The sequence below is a fragment of the Salvelinus fontinalis genome, chromosome 23 (genome assembly GCF_029448725.1).
Source record: "Salvelinus fontinalis isolate EN_2023a chromosome 23, ASM2944872v1, whole genome shotgun sequence".
Taxonomy (NCBI): Eukaryota; Metazoa; Chordata; class Actinopteri; order Salmoniformes; family Salmonidae; genus Salvelinus; species Salvelinus fontinalis.
In genome coordinates, this window is record NC_074687.1 from 31,080,558 (window position 1) to 31,094,547 (window position 13,990).

At 43.8% G+C, this 13,990-nt stretch overlaps 1 protein-coding gene across 3 annotated transcripts in view; it reads right to left on the reverse strand.

Annotated features, from left to right (window-relative positions):
• LOC129821117 (integrin beta-5-like) overlaps positions 1-13,990 on the reverse strand; it is a 66,057-nt gene that overhangs the window by 25,546 nt on the left and 26,521 nt on the right. For all 3 annotated transcript variants that reach the window (XM_055878429.1, XM_055878426.1, XM_055878427.1), the window contains exon 10: positions 7,883-8,312. In XM_055878429.1, the coding sequence (XP_055734404.1) occupies positions 7,883-8,312 (430 nt within the window). The remainder of the gene's footprint in view (positions 1-7,882; positions 8,313-13,990) is intronic.

Genomic DNA, 13,990 nt, shown 5'->3' on the forward strand with positions numbered 1-13,990 from the left:
TTCTATTCTGGAGGAGGAGCAGTGATGCCGGGAGCGTTGTGTCTGATCACAGAGTCAGAGGTAGAGGCTGCCAAGACCAGCAGAGAGAGAGAGATTTACTGTATTCAGCCCAGCCAGACGCCTCAGAGCTCAGACAGACAGACACCATGGAGTGTGGCACCGACCGTACTCACCAGATCTGGTGGGATTCAAATAGTATTTTTGGAGAAAACCGTGTCCATCTTGCACTCAAAGTAGGTTCAATCATATGCTCAAAGTATTTGAAATATTTCTAATACTATTTGAACCCAGTAGGTCTGGTACTCGAGGGAGAAAAAAACCAGGCACATGAATACATCCATCTATCACAAATCTACAGGCCTGCTCTCCCCCTCCTCTCTCTCTCTCTGGGAGTAAACACTGACAGTGTAAATTGGAAAGTAGTCTCCTCTCAGGAGTCCACTACACAGCTCAGAGCCTGGAAGAAGGCTTTCCTTTCCCCTTCCTCCATTTATTTCCTTTATATAGCACTCTGACCCCAGGTGCCATAGACCTCCAACAGTAACCACCATTTATACAGCTGTGGCTTGTTATCTTCCTCCAAGCAATTACAGTCTTGTTCCAACCTGACCTGTATGGAGTTCTGGAAGGCTCCAGGCACCACCCAGAATACAGCCACGTCATAAAGACAGAAGAGTTCAGAAAACGTTTTTAAAACATGTGTTGAGCCGACAAAATAAAAAGCAAATACTGTTAACTCTTCCCACCTGACGTTTGGGGTGAACATAAAGTCACTCACTTTGCTCAGGTGCAAATGCTTTAATCTGCCGTTAAGGGATTGTTATTAAACTGTGGTGCAAATTACACCTTAAAGTGACACGCCATAAGAGAGAATTCCTTCCCTAACAAAGGGCCAATCCTAACCTGAAGTCGACAACAAGCAACTAGGAGCTTGATGCAAATCCATCAGATGACATATGCACACTTATTTCAAGTTATCAAATCAAATTATATTTGTCACAGACTTGGTTAGCAGACATTAATGCGAGTGTTGCAAAATGCTTGTGCTTCTAGTTCCAACAGCGCAGTAATATCTAACAATTCCCCAACAACTACCTAATAATCACAAATCTAACAAGTATTCTAACAATTTCCCAACAACTACCTAATACACACAAATCTAAAGGGGTGAATGAGAATATGTACATACGGATGAGAGATGGCCGAGCGGCATAGGCAAGGTGCAATAGACGGTATAAAATACAGTATATACACGTGGTATGAGTAATGTAAGAGAGTTATTGGCAACTTGCCCAGAGCTCCACACATATAATGTACAGTAGGAGTAGCATGAATAACAATGACCTTTGGTAGCCATGGCAATCACAGCTGCATACATGTATCGACAAAGAGGTGAAGTCAGTTGCAGCCATTGTAATATAATTAGATATATCTAGAGAAGGGGAGTGTGATGTGTGGATTCCAGAAACTACACTATTCTACTTCCTGCCTGTCCTGTAACCTCAGATCCTTGACATGATGGAAAACATGGAAGAACATGCCCTGTGGGCCACAGTGGTTAATGTGTACAGAGAGGTCCTGCGGGAGCAGTGTTTAACCCTCTCACCACTACAGAAGTACATTGGACAAAAGAGAAGCTCTGAGATGAGATCTGACCCCATTTTCTGTCTCACGTGTTCTCTGCATATTTCACTAAATATTTCAGTGTCTCTCCTCTGGAAGCCCAGCAGTATGCATGTTCCAGGGTGCATCCCACATAGCACCCTATTTCCTATATAGTACAGTGCACTTCTTTTGACCAGAGCCTAATGGGCCCTGGTCAAAAACAGTGCAATATAAAAAGGGGGCTATGTGGGACGCAGCCTCGGAGTACCACTCATCAAATACATCAAGATGGTGCTGAGAGAGCTGTAGGTTTCCAGCAGCAACACCTGTAGTGCTTTGAGGGGAATAGGTTCTTTACTACACGGGGAGGGAATCCTTGTATCTGAAGTAGTTCTATGGGGCAAGAGAGGCCCCAAACAGAGCAGGCATGGGAAGGAAGAGAGTCTTGTATAGTATTTATTAGTTAGAGAGAGTGGAGGAAGGACAATCCTGGCTCTTTATCATGGTCAGGCTCAGTCAGGTTTGAGGGGGGTTGAGGTGTCATCCTGTGTTTGCTTTGGGTCAGGGGGCTACTAGCCTACTGAGCAGCAGTAGGAACCTAGGTGCTGTAGAGCTAGCTTCCGTCTAGCAAGGGAGAGGGAGATATGGGGTGAGGGACAAAATCCAAACACACACGGAATGATGCACACGCACGCATGCTCATATGATAGGCACATTTCTGCGCACTGCTGAGCTTCGTAGTGAGTTTACATGCTGGGCTGTCTGCCAAGCATTAACCCAGAATAGTTTGACTACTAATTGCTGTGTGTTCATAGAACTACAAATAAAAACACTAACCGACTCCACAGCTGTGCCAAAATGTTTAATGAACTGCTGCTTCAGCCTTGTAGAACCTGAGATCCTGTTCAAACTATGATCCAGTCAAAAATATCAAAGTGATTGAGTGAAATCAGACTACTACTGGGCAGTGAGTAGGTGCTACAGTAGGTAGTAGCAGGAGCTACAAATCATGATGTTATTGGGACATCTTGAGTACCAGTATTAGCTTTGTTTCAACTTGTCCATGTTCCAGCTATCGCTGCAGGCTTTTCATACAATCAGAGTAGGCCAGACAGCAGTACCGCAATCTAAAAATGCATTTTCTATTAGCGGTGTCTATAAATTAAAGAGCTGAGGAGGAGAATAGAAGAAGCTGTAGGATATAGGACGGCTCCACAACATTTTGACCATCAAGCAATAAAACCAAAGTGCTTGGATTTGCCAGATGTTTTGCAAACACAGGACTAGTTACAGTCTACGCTAACTATTTTGCAAAATAGGCCAATCATGTCAGAGAGAGATTGGAAGCCCGCTAAATGCTTTCATTTCAATAAGGCAAAGTCACAGTCGTGCCAGGCACACACACATTAATAAACACATGTTCCCATTTACTGTGTCAAACCTCCATCTGAGGCTGACAATTTATGAGGAGAAGGGGTTAGCGGGTAAAGTGCAAGTCTGGAAAACAGCCATGCTATTTCTGCCGTTTGGTGCTATTGAGTGGTTAGATTGTTACCGATAAGCAGCTGTAGATGTGTGACAGAGCAGAGGACCACAAAGTCTACGTTTACTGAGGCCTCGTCAAAAGCAGCCGACACAGACTTAGCTGATCCATGCGTACACAGAAAGACCCAAAGAAAGAAAGTTTACTGTTGCCTCTATGAACATATTTTAACTCCCATCCTGGTAATCACCCTTTCATACTTTACTGTAAGTGATACAAAGACTAATTCTATCCATACAGTACCCATCTATCTACACCTACTTAATCCTTCAGATATCCTGACAGAGACTCAGCACAGGCCTTAGGGCAGAGAGTCTAGTCTGGCCTTGCAGAAGACACTGAGGTTACGAATGTATGAGAATACAGAGTGTCTGAGCACAGGTCAGCAGACCAAACACATGCACACAGCGTGGCCCTTGTGGGAGGTTACTGACACCACTCCTCCCCTATCCTTGCTCCTGCCAGATCTACTAACTTCAGAGACTGATTAATGCCCCTGACCTTCATTCTACAGGCCACCGTCTTAGTTTCACAAGAACAGGGTTGCCCTTGCACAGCCATAAGAGGTTCGTTGACTGTAAGCTCAGTATCACACAATCAGCCCTGTCCAGAAACAACCACATAACCTCTAGGCACCATTAGTTCCGTACATCAATAGTGAATATTCCCTCTATCCTATCAGAGGGTAAGGTGGACCGTTGTCTATAAGCATCTCCCCACAAACACACGCATCCCACCAAACCAATTGAAACCCTTACACTCAGTGAAAGACACTGGAAGCAGTGGAAGACAAGACCCGCAGTGTTTCATTCCGTTTATCTAACCAGGTGCAGAGATACAGCAGCTTATCAGTGAAGAGACCAAAAACACATTTAGGAAAGGTGAGTGAAGAGACCAAAAACACAGTCTCTCAAACTATTTCTAACTATCAACTTCAAATTAAGCTGTGAATAGCTAACCTCTATGTCTGAGCTTTATTATTAGCAGTTTGGCCATTTTGTGGGATAAATTACTATTATAGTGGATATTTACAATATTGTATTGACCTATTGCCAACTACATTAAATACACCAGTTGATTGAATCACGGGTTCGATGTGGGTGTAATTGGTTCAGGCATGTACAGCTGATGACACAGCCACACTGACAGTCACTGGCCAGAAAAACCAGACTGTAGGCGGTTAGGCTCTATGGGAGGTTTGGCTTGGTGCTATATTATATCACCACAGCACCAGGCAGCACAGACATGACAACAGCAACAGCTGGGTGTGGAGCGTGCCTGGCTTCCATCTATCGGTCCTCCTCACTCTACTCAGAGGGCCAGGGCAAACAAGAGCATGGCTGCTAAAGCTATCAAAGAAGGAATCTAGGAAGAGATTCCTTTCCTCCAAAGAGCAGAAGGAAACAACATACTCAAAAACAGTAGGTAGTGAAATAGTGTTGGTAAAAGCTACATAGCTACATTCCAGAAACACAGAGAGGACAGTACAGGTTGGCACAGTCAAATATCTGTGTATTTATAACTGCAGTAAAAAGATTCTGGTAAAAAAAAAAAGAATCATTGTGTACTGTAGTAGTACTACGATATAACCTCAGAGCTCTATTTACAAGAAGAGTGGGACCCACTCTTGTCTCTCTCCACAGCTGTCTTTTAGTGAGTAAGCAGGAACCAATATTCTTGGTTCCTGGTCTGGTGTGCATTTTGGCCGTGACACAGTAATCAGATTAGACGGAGGGAAGCATCAAGGAGAAGGAAAAGAGTCAAGGCCCTAGTAAGAAGGAGCCGCTTCCTGTAGGCCTGGCTGCTACACTGGTCTCTAGCCTGACCCCCTCAGCCTCATGTAGGCCTGGCTGCTACACTGGTCCCTAGCCTTATCCCTGACCCCCTCAGCCTCATGTAGGTCTGGCTGCTACACTGGTCTCTAGCCTAACCCCTGACCCCCACATGTAGGCCTGGCTGCTACACTGGTCTCTAGCCTAACCCCTGACCCCCTCAGCCTCATGTAGGTCTGGCTGCTACACTGGTCTCTAGCCTAACCCCTGACCCCCTCAGCCTCATGTAGGCCTGGCTGCGACACTGGTCTCTAGCCTAACCCCTGACCCCCTCAGCCTCTTGTAGGCCTGGCTGCTACACTGGTCTCTAGCCTAACCCCTGACCCCCTCAGCTTCATGTAGGTCTGGCTAATACACTGCCGCGCAGAAGAAATATCAGAGAACCCAGAGAAGCACGAGATTGAACTTCACACAACTTTCTAGAGTTTTCCCCGTTAGTTAACACTATCAATATTTTCCTTTACTGTGGTAATTGTAATCGAATCAATGCAATATTAGTCACTTTCAAAGCAACCTACTAAATCAAGTTTTATTGGTCGCATACACAAATTTAGAAGATGTTATTGCAGGTATAGCGAAATGCTTGTGGTCTATGCAAGACTTAGTATGCAAAACTAACTACGCAAGAGATTGTTGTAGGCAGAACGCATCGGAGTAGAATTCTATTGCATTGACAAGCACAACTCAGGCTGGCCCGTACTCTACACAGACCGGTGTGCCATAACTAATCAGAGCTGCAGTAGGACTATATGCAAATATGCTATTACTATATATGGATCTGTGCCATTCACTTTGAACTGGACTGTTTTTACAGCATGAGCAGTCGTGAGTAGATACAGTGATTTGATTCAGAACAAGCGTATCAAAACAACAAGATAAACTTCAAGATTTCTTGCAGACAATGCGGTTATCATGAAAAGGCTGGGAGAATTTAAATGCTTTGAGCTAGAAATGAGAACCCACCCAAGGACAACGCACCAATTTATTTCCTCTTTAATAATGACCAATGCCTTCCGGCAGTTAATCAGTCTGGATCCTGCAGTTCAATCCAAACCAGCTTCTCTTCCTAGCACAACACAGAGCAAATGAGCTGCTATCATCACAGCGTAAGCAATCTAACCTATTGCACAATACTGTTTACATGGCATGTAACAGGAGGAGAATGGGACTCTGTACAGAGTCTGAACCTCCCCATAACCATTAGTGGGTTTAGGGGACCAATGGTGGTATACAGAATTATTTTACAACACTGTTTATTACACGATTAAGTAACAGTGCCAGAGAAGTGTGGGAGAGAGGACATTCATTCAGATTCATTAGGAACTCATTATAGACTGAGCCAACCATGCACAGCGAGGAGGTGTGTGCGCACGCACGTGTGTGTGTGTGAGAGAGAATGTGGGGGGCCACAGAGCACACTGGACTGTTAAGATTTAATTACTACCCCACCCCTTCCAGTTATCATCCTACCCTAAGGGCCTACTCATGGTCCGACCAACCGACAAACAAATGGTCCATTTTGTGTTTGTCCACTGCTTGGTCCTGCTGACTAAACGAAACAAGGCATTTTAACTGAGTATAGACCCATGCATTGTATTTGGCAATACACAAGGCACTGAGCAGGGCCTCTGTTACAAAGCTCCCTCTGTGGTTTGGTGGAACAGCCGTTAGCTTGGGGATGAGCCAGGGGCCCTTGGCCAACATCCAGCAGGTCTCGACCCAAAACGCACAGAGGCTACTTGGACTGGACCCGATGTTCTGGGAATCCAATAGGACAGCCTGTTTAGTATGTCACTAAGTTGCTCCCAGCTAGCAACCCTGCCTGCTGCCCAGGACAGTGTGAGAGAAAACTAGGGCATGGGCTTCAAAGCAAGCAAGACCCTCAGGCAGGAGAAAACAGGATTTGTGGTCAACATCAGCACATGCACATTTAATCAATAGAGCACATGAATAGTTGGGGAGAAAAAATATTGGTGGTCTGGATCTAGAATTCATTCCTGAATCCTGCACACAGCCACCCCAACTCTCCAGGGTCCCAAAGCACCCAGAGAACACAGCTCAGCTAGAGATAGTAAAACATGAACTGCACAACGAACTGGCTCCCAACAGCTGTTCCTGAGCACTTTACCTTTCCCGAAGAAGAAATTCAGAATCAAGAGACATTTATCATAAAAAAACATCCGAACATGTATGGTTTAGTATTAACACACACAAAAAGTACCCTTTCACACACAAAAATAGTAGAAGACCTGCAGGGCTGTGTTCAACGCTGCACCACGAACAGGCTGCTTTTCCTCTAATAAATGCAGGTTGACGTTTATTGTCATGAGTCTTGCATTGGAGGCAGAAAGAACTAAGTGGTTTCCACTACATGGGCATGCTGCAAAGTACAAATTGGCAATAAAAATTCATGAAAAAAACACTAGCTTTTTAGTCTTCATTTAAGGTTAGGCATTAAGGTTAGCAGTGTGGTAAAGGTTAGGTTTAAAATCAATATGACGTTTTGGTAGTGCCAGCTAGTGACCACTCTGCAGAGCTGCCTCCAGTACATGAGTCATCTCAATAAATGCCAACCTGCCTAATAAACACAGACCAGAGTGATGTGGTAACAGACCCTGGAAACAACATCCCACCTGCTCACTACTATCGTACAGCCTTGTAGATCAATAAACATGAATTGAATGCGTCTCTTAGCATCAACATGACAGCACAAGCCAACTTAGACACACCCTCAACAGCGACACAACAAGGACTCGTGTTTCTGCACATGTATCAGGTACTGTACGAAGCACTACTGTGTATGTCTGAATCATTTATGTTGTACACATGCAGAAGTAGAGAGGAGATCCAGCAATTTGGAGAGCAAAGTAGCGGCAGTGCTCCCTTCTCTTTGCACACCTACCTGAGCAGAGGATGCCCTTGTGTCGGGCGCAGGAGAAGTCGTCACACTCGCAGAAGGTCCCGTAGATCTTCCCGAACTCTGACTCGTAGCAGAGGCACTGGTTACAGCTGCACTCCCCTCTCCCACCACAGATCTGCTTCCCCTCCTCCTCTCTACAGGCGCTCAGGTACTTGCTGCCAGCCTCGCCCTCCTGGCACTCACAGCGGGCTCCCAGGTAGCCCGGGTCACAGCGGCAGGTACCACAGGTGTACTGTCCGATGGAGCTGCAGCGGCTACTGTTAGCCTGGGTCCAGTCGGTGCAGCCACAGTCACAGCGGTAGTCCACTGACACCTCCAGACGATCCTTGAAGCCCACAGGTTTGATGGTGAATCTCTGCTGGGTGCCAGGGGCGGGGCAGCCCCTAGCGTCCACACTCACGTTGAAGGACACCTGGAAGAAAGAAGAACAGTACAACAGGGTTAGTATATGGACTGGAATTACACAAATTGCCACAATTTGAGAATTTCTCAATCAAGGAGTTTTAAACAAACCTACGTCATACTCATAACTGGATTTTAAAATGGTCTCAATCTGGATCCATCACAATTACACCATCTACCTCCAGATAAACCCATTTTGCTCATATTAAGGCTTGGCTGTGATCTCCATTTGACCTGCAAGCTGTGTTTATACATGTGGAATTATCTCAGAGAGAGAGAAAGCGCGAGAGATCGAGAGAGCGATCAGAGGAGAGCGATCAGAGGACAGTTTGTGGCTTTGAGCCAGTTAGTTGATTAATCACAGCCAATTCAAGCAGCAGATGACACAGACAAGACCTCCACCCATTTGATTGCTCTGGGGAAGGAAGTCTGAACAAGACAGAACCTCCACCCTCCCTTTAGATTGGCTTGTCTCAACAGTTACGTTGATTGGAAGATGGTGCTGCAGTGGATAGCAGATGTTTTATGGACTCCGGAATAATTCTCAAATATTTGTTTTTTTTATGCTGAAAAATATTTTTAACACCGTCTCCACCATCATTTGTTATGACTGAAAATAGCTTTTGGACACCAGGGGCCAGACACACCAGTTGGGTGTAAAAAAATATATAAATAAAAAAGTCTTAAAATGCTAGGTCAGGTGTATCTATGTCCGACTTTGGGATCGGAATTTACACCTGCTGCACCAACCAAAAAGACTAGTCGTAGCTAAATCCAGCGTAAGCAATGATTAAGCAATGCACAAGATTTGATGCTTCATAATGGTGGTTGCTAGGCAGCACCCATTACTAGGCTGTTACTGTTCTCGTGGCAGTTTTAAACTTTGCGAGGCATGTCCCATCACTTCAAAGCCCACCCACTATGCATGCATGTTGTTTTCTTAACCATACCTTGATGGATCAATCAATCAATAATTACTGTGGAATGAATATCACTGAATGATGAAGTTATTGGATAAAGTAGGCTAATGCTATTGAAGGCATTTATCATATTGTTGCTTACTGAAACTCCCAAAGTCATTGAACTTTTTTCAATACTTTAAAGCAATAGCCGTGTGGTCAACTATAATTTCAGCCCCTTATCATTGGGACAATATTATCGCGCTGTTTTATGACAAGCGTGGGGAATAGTCTTTATAAATCAATCGTCAAGATTTTTGTTTACCGGAATGTCTGTTTGGATATTTGATTATAATTAGGCTGGGAAAATGTTAGTCAAATTGAGGTCAGTGTTCATAATGATAATCTAGTCTAGTTTGCTCATCTAACAGCATTATCAGAACATTTTGCTAGCATGTTATGTAGTCTAAGGTAGCCTAGTATAAACAAGTGGATTATTTTGCTCCTCACTCACGTAGTAGCCTAGGCTATAGTGCCTTCAGTAAGTATTCACACCTTGACTTTTTCCACATTTTGTTGTGTTACAGCCTGAATTTAAAAATGGGCTCAATTGAGATGTTTTGTCACTGGCTTAAACACACACACACACACCTCCACTTTGACATTATGGGGTAGTGTTTTTAAAATCTTTTTTTTTTTTTTTTTTTTTACAAATGAATAAAAATAAAAACATATGAAATGTCTTGAGTCAATAAGTATTTAACCCCTTTGTTATGGCAAGCCTAAATAAGTTTAGGAGTAAAAATGTTCTTAACAAGTCACATAATACGTTGCATGGACTCACTCTCTGTGCAATAATAGTTCTTAACATAATTTTTTTATGACTACCTCATCTTTTTACCTCACACATACAAGTATCTGTAAGGTCCCTCAGTTGAGCAGTGAATTTCAAAACCTCGCAAAGAAGAAAACCTTCTTTAGATGGGAATAAAACGTTTTTAAAAAGCAGACAGTTGCCGGAGAGGAAGGAAACCGCTCAGGGATTTCACCATGAGGCCAACGCTGACTTCAAGACAGTTACAGTTTAATGGCTGTGATAGGAGAAAACTGAGGATGGATCAACAACATTGTAGTTACAAACCTAATTGACAGAGTGAAAAGGAAGCATGTACAGAACGAAAATATTGCAAAACATGCATCCTGTTTGCAACAAGGCATGGGGCTCCCGAGTGGCACAGCGGTCTAAGGCACTGCATCTCAGTGCAAGAGGCAACACTACATTCCCTGGTTTGAATCCAGGTTGAATCACAACCGGCCGTAATTGGGAGTCCCATAGAGCGTTGCACAATTGGCCCAGCGTCGTCCGGGTTTGACCGGGGTAGGCCGTCATTGTAACTAAGAATTTGTTCTTAACTGACATGCCTAGTTAAAACTTTCTTTTTTAAAAAAATAAATGTACCTTTAAGTCATACTGAAGAAAATGTGGCAAAGCCATTTACTTTTTTGTCCTAAATACAAAGTGTGTTGCATTGGATTTACCCCAAACATATTACGGAGTCCCAATCCCCATATTTTCAAGCAAAGTGGTGTCTGCATCATGTTATGGGTATGCTTGTAATCGTCAAGAACCGGGGAGCTATTCTTCAGGATAAAAAATAAATTGAATGGAGCTAAGCACAGGCACAATCCTAGAGGAAAACCTGGTTCAGGACAGTTCTCCTTTCAGCAGGACAATAACCTAAAACAAGACTAAAACGACACTGGAGTTGCTTACCAAGAAGACAGTGAATATTCCTGAGTGGCCAAGTTCCAGTTTTGACTTAAATCTACTTGAAAATCTATGGCAACACCTGAAAATGGTTGTCTATCAATGATCAACAAATTTGAACAGCAAGTTTTTGAAGAATTTAAAGAATAAATGGGCAAATATTGTACAACCCAGGTGTGTAAAGCTCTTAAAGATTTACCCAGAAAGACTCTCAGCTGAAATCGCTGCCAAAGGTGATTCTGACATTGACTCAGGGGTGTGAATACTTATGTAAATGAGAAATGAGCTATTATAAAAGTGGAGGTGGCAGCTCATCTATTAGTTTTCTAATATCTGATCAGACACATTTTGCATGCTGTAATGTAGCATAAATCAAGTGTATTATTTTGCTATTGACTCGCGCATAGGCAACTCGAAAAGCCCGGAGGTTGTGAAATATGAACACGACTCACATCCTTTAGAAAATATAGATTGTTCTTTCATGGTATGTACAAAAAAGAATAGCATAGTCCCGCCTCCCGACCAGGCGTAGAGTCTATGCCCAGGCACAGCTCATAGAAGGGCTTACGCCCAGGCACAGCTCATAGAAGGGCTTACGGCCAGGTGATGCAACAGGTATAATATTTACGTCCACGTAGAGCATGTCGAACGTAAAGATACGACCCATTTACAACCAACTGGTGCAATCGGCCCCAGATGAGCGATCACTAACCCGCGATCCATGTCATTTTTACTGGTTATTGTTATTCACTGTATTTATTCCTCGTGTCACCAATTCTATTTTTTATCTTTAACTCTGCATTGTTGTAAAAAGACCCGGAAGCAAGCATGTCCCTGTTAATCTACATCTGTTGTTTCCGAAGCATGTGACAAATAACATTTGATTTGCAGCGCATTACTGTTTCCATCTCTGTAGCTCAACTGCCACAGCAACCATCTCCAGTGTGTGTGTGTGTGTGTGCATGCGACTGCCTGTCGTAGATGAGGCAGTGTGTTATTCTTTGTGGTTTCACTCCCTTTAGATGGGATAATGGTGTGAATTCCTCCAGTTAAACTGATACTACCATGAATCTACAAAACTGCAATGTACAGTATATATGTCAGTTGACATATCATCACCTTCCATATAACCTTTGGCGCATTGGAAAACGCTCTGAGGCAAAACATCTTTAAAACTGGGTAATTCTGCCCAAAGAAAAACACAAGGACCGACTTCAATAACATCAATTAGAATACATATGAAATGTGGTTAACTTTTCAATACATAACAGAGCTCTGGATGAGAGCATGGATACGTTCAACCACAGAAATATTTGAGCATAGAGAAAAGCTAATCTGTGGCAGCTGTAGGGGTATTTCAGGAAGGATGTCCTTCCATGACGTAGGTCTCATAAGGTTCACTCTTCCACATCATTCTCTTTCTCCCAGTGGTTCTCGATGAGTGAAGAAGCGCACACACACGTCTACAGGTAGCCTATGTGCCCTTTGGCAGTGTTGAGCCCAGAGGGGTCATTGGAGGTGGAGAGGCAGGGATGTGAGGGGGGAAATGCTGTGCTTTGTAGTTTATCTCCCAAGACTGAAGGCCATAGCCTTCTGGACTGCAGCCCCAAAGCCAAACACTCAGATGCTTGGGCCATGTTGATGTTGGCAGCAGCTCTGCACGCAACGATCTGAGTCTTCAGGAGAGAAAGAGCATCGGCGTGTCACTCAGAATGAAGGACCTTTCGCTCTCTCTCTATGGGTCTCCTAGGCCATCAATGTCTTCCATCTTCCCTTCCTCTTTCAATGAGAAGTGAACATCAACAGGCTTAGTGGTGAAGAGGTCATAGTACCATAGACCCTACTGGGTGAGCCGCTGACTAATATGAAACGCTGTACAATATGAGTGTGTGGCTGTGTGTGGAGTAAACACTTATGACATCAACCTGCATCATCTGTCCAACCCAAACCATTGATCTAGTTAGTAAGTGATGAATGTCTGTAGGTAATACAGAAACACGAGTCAAAAAAAAAATACATCAATAACAAAGCTATTGTCATCCACAAGCACAGCATGGCAGAAGAACAGGACATGAAAGCAGAGTTGTGGTATGTTCCTGCTGAGTACTAGATAAGCCTCCAATCAGAGTCCACAGGAAGGAAGGGCCCACATAACACATGGAAGAACTGCTTGTCTGCTGTTTGCCTCTTCCACTACAGCACAGTGCTCTTCCTAATGAGGTAATGAGATTTAGGGGAGTGAGTCACGAGGAACCCATCTCCTTTAACCATGTGGCTCGTTAGGGAAACTAGCAACCATGAGATAAAGCTGCTGGATAAAAAAGGCAGGGAACCAAATCCCAGGACATTACTGCTGTGATTGTGAGAGAGGGATGGAATGGAGGAGTGGAACGGAGAGAGCAGCAGATGAATCACCAAAGTCTGTCTTGAGTCAAGTATTCAACCACTTTGTTATGGCAAGCCTAAATAAGTTCTGGATAAAACATTTGCTTAGCAAGACACATAAGTTGCATGGACTCACTCAGTGTGCAGTAATAGTGTTAAACGTAACTTTATGATTACCTCATCTCTGTACCTCACACATACAGATAATTTTAAGGTCCCTCAGTCCAGCAGTGAATTTCAAACACAGATTCAACCACAAAGACCAGGGAGGTTTTCCAACGCCTCACAAAAAGTACACGTATCGGTAGACAAGACATTGAATATCTCTGAGCCTTGTGAAGTTATTAAATTACACTTTGGATGGTGTATCAATACAGTACACCCATTCACTACAAAGATATAGGCGCACTTCCTAACTCATTTGCCGGGGAGGGAGGAAACCACTCAGATGACGCGGATGCTACGCTACAGGACTGTTTTTCTAGCACAGACTGCAATATGTTCCGGAACTCATCAAATGGCATTGAGGAGTATACCACCTCAGTCACCGGCTTCATCAATAAGTGCATCGACAACGTCATCCCCCACAGTGACAGTACGTACATATCCCAACCAGAAGCCATGGATTACAGGCAA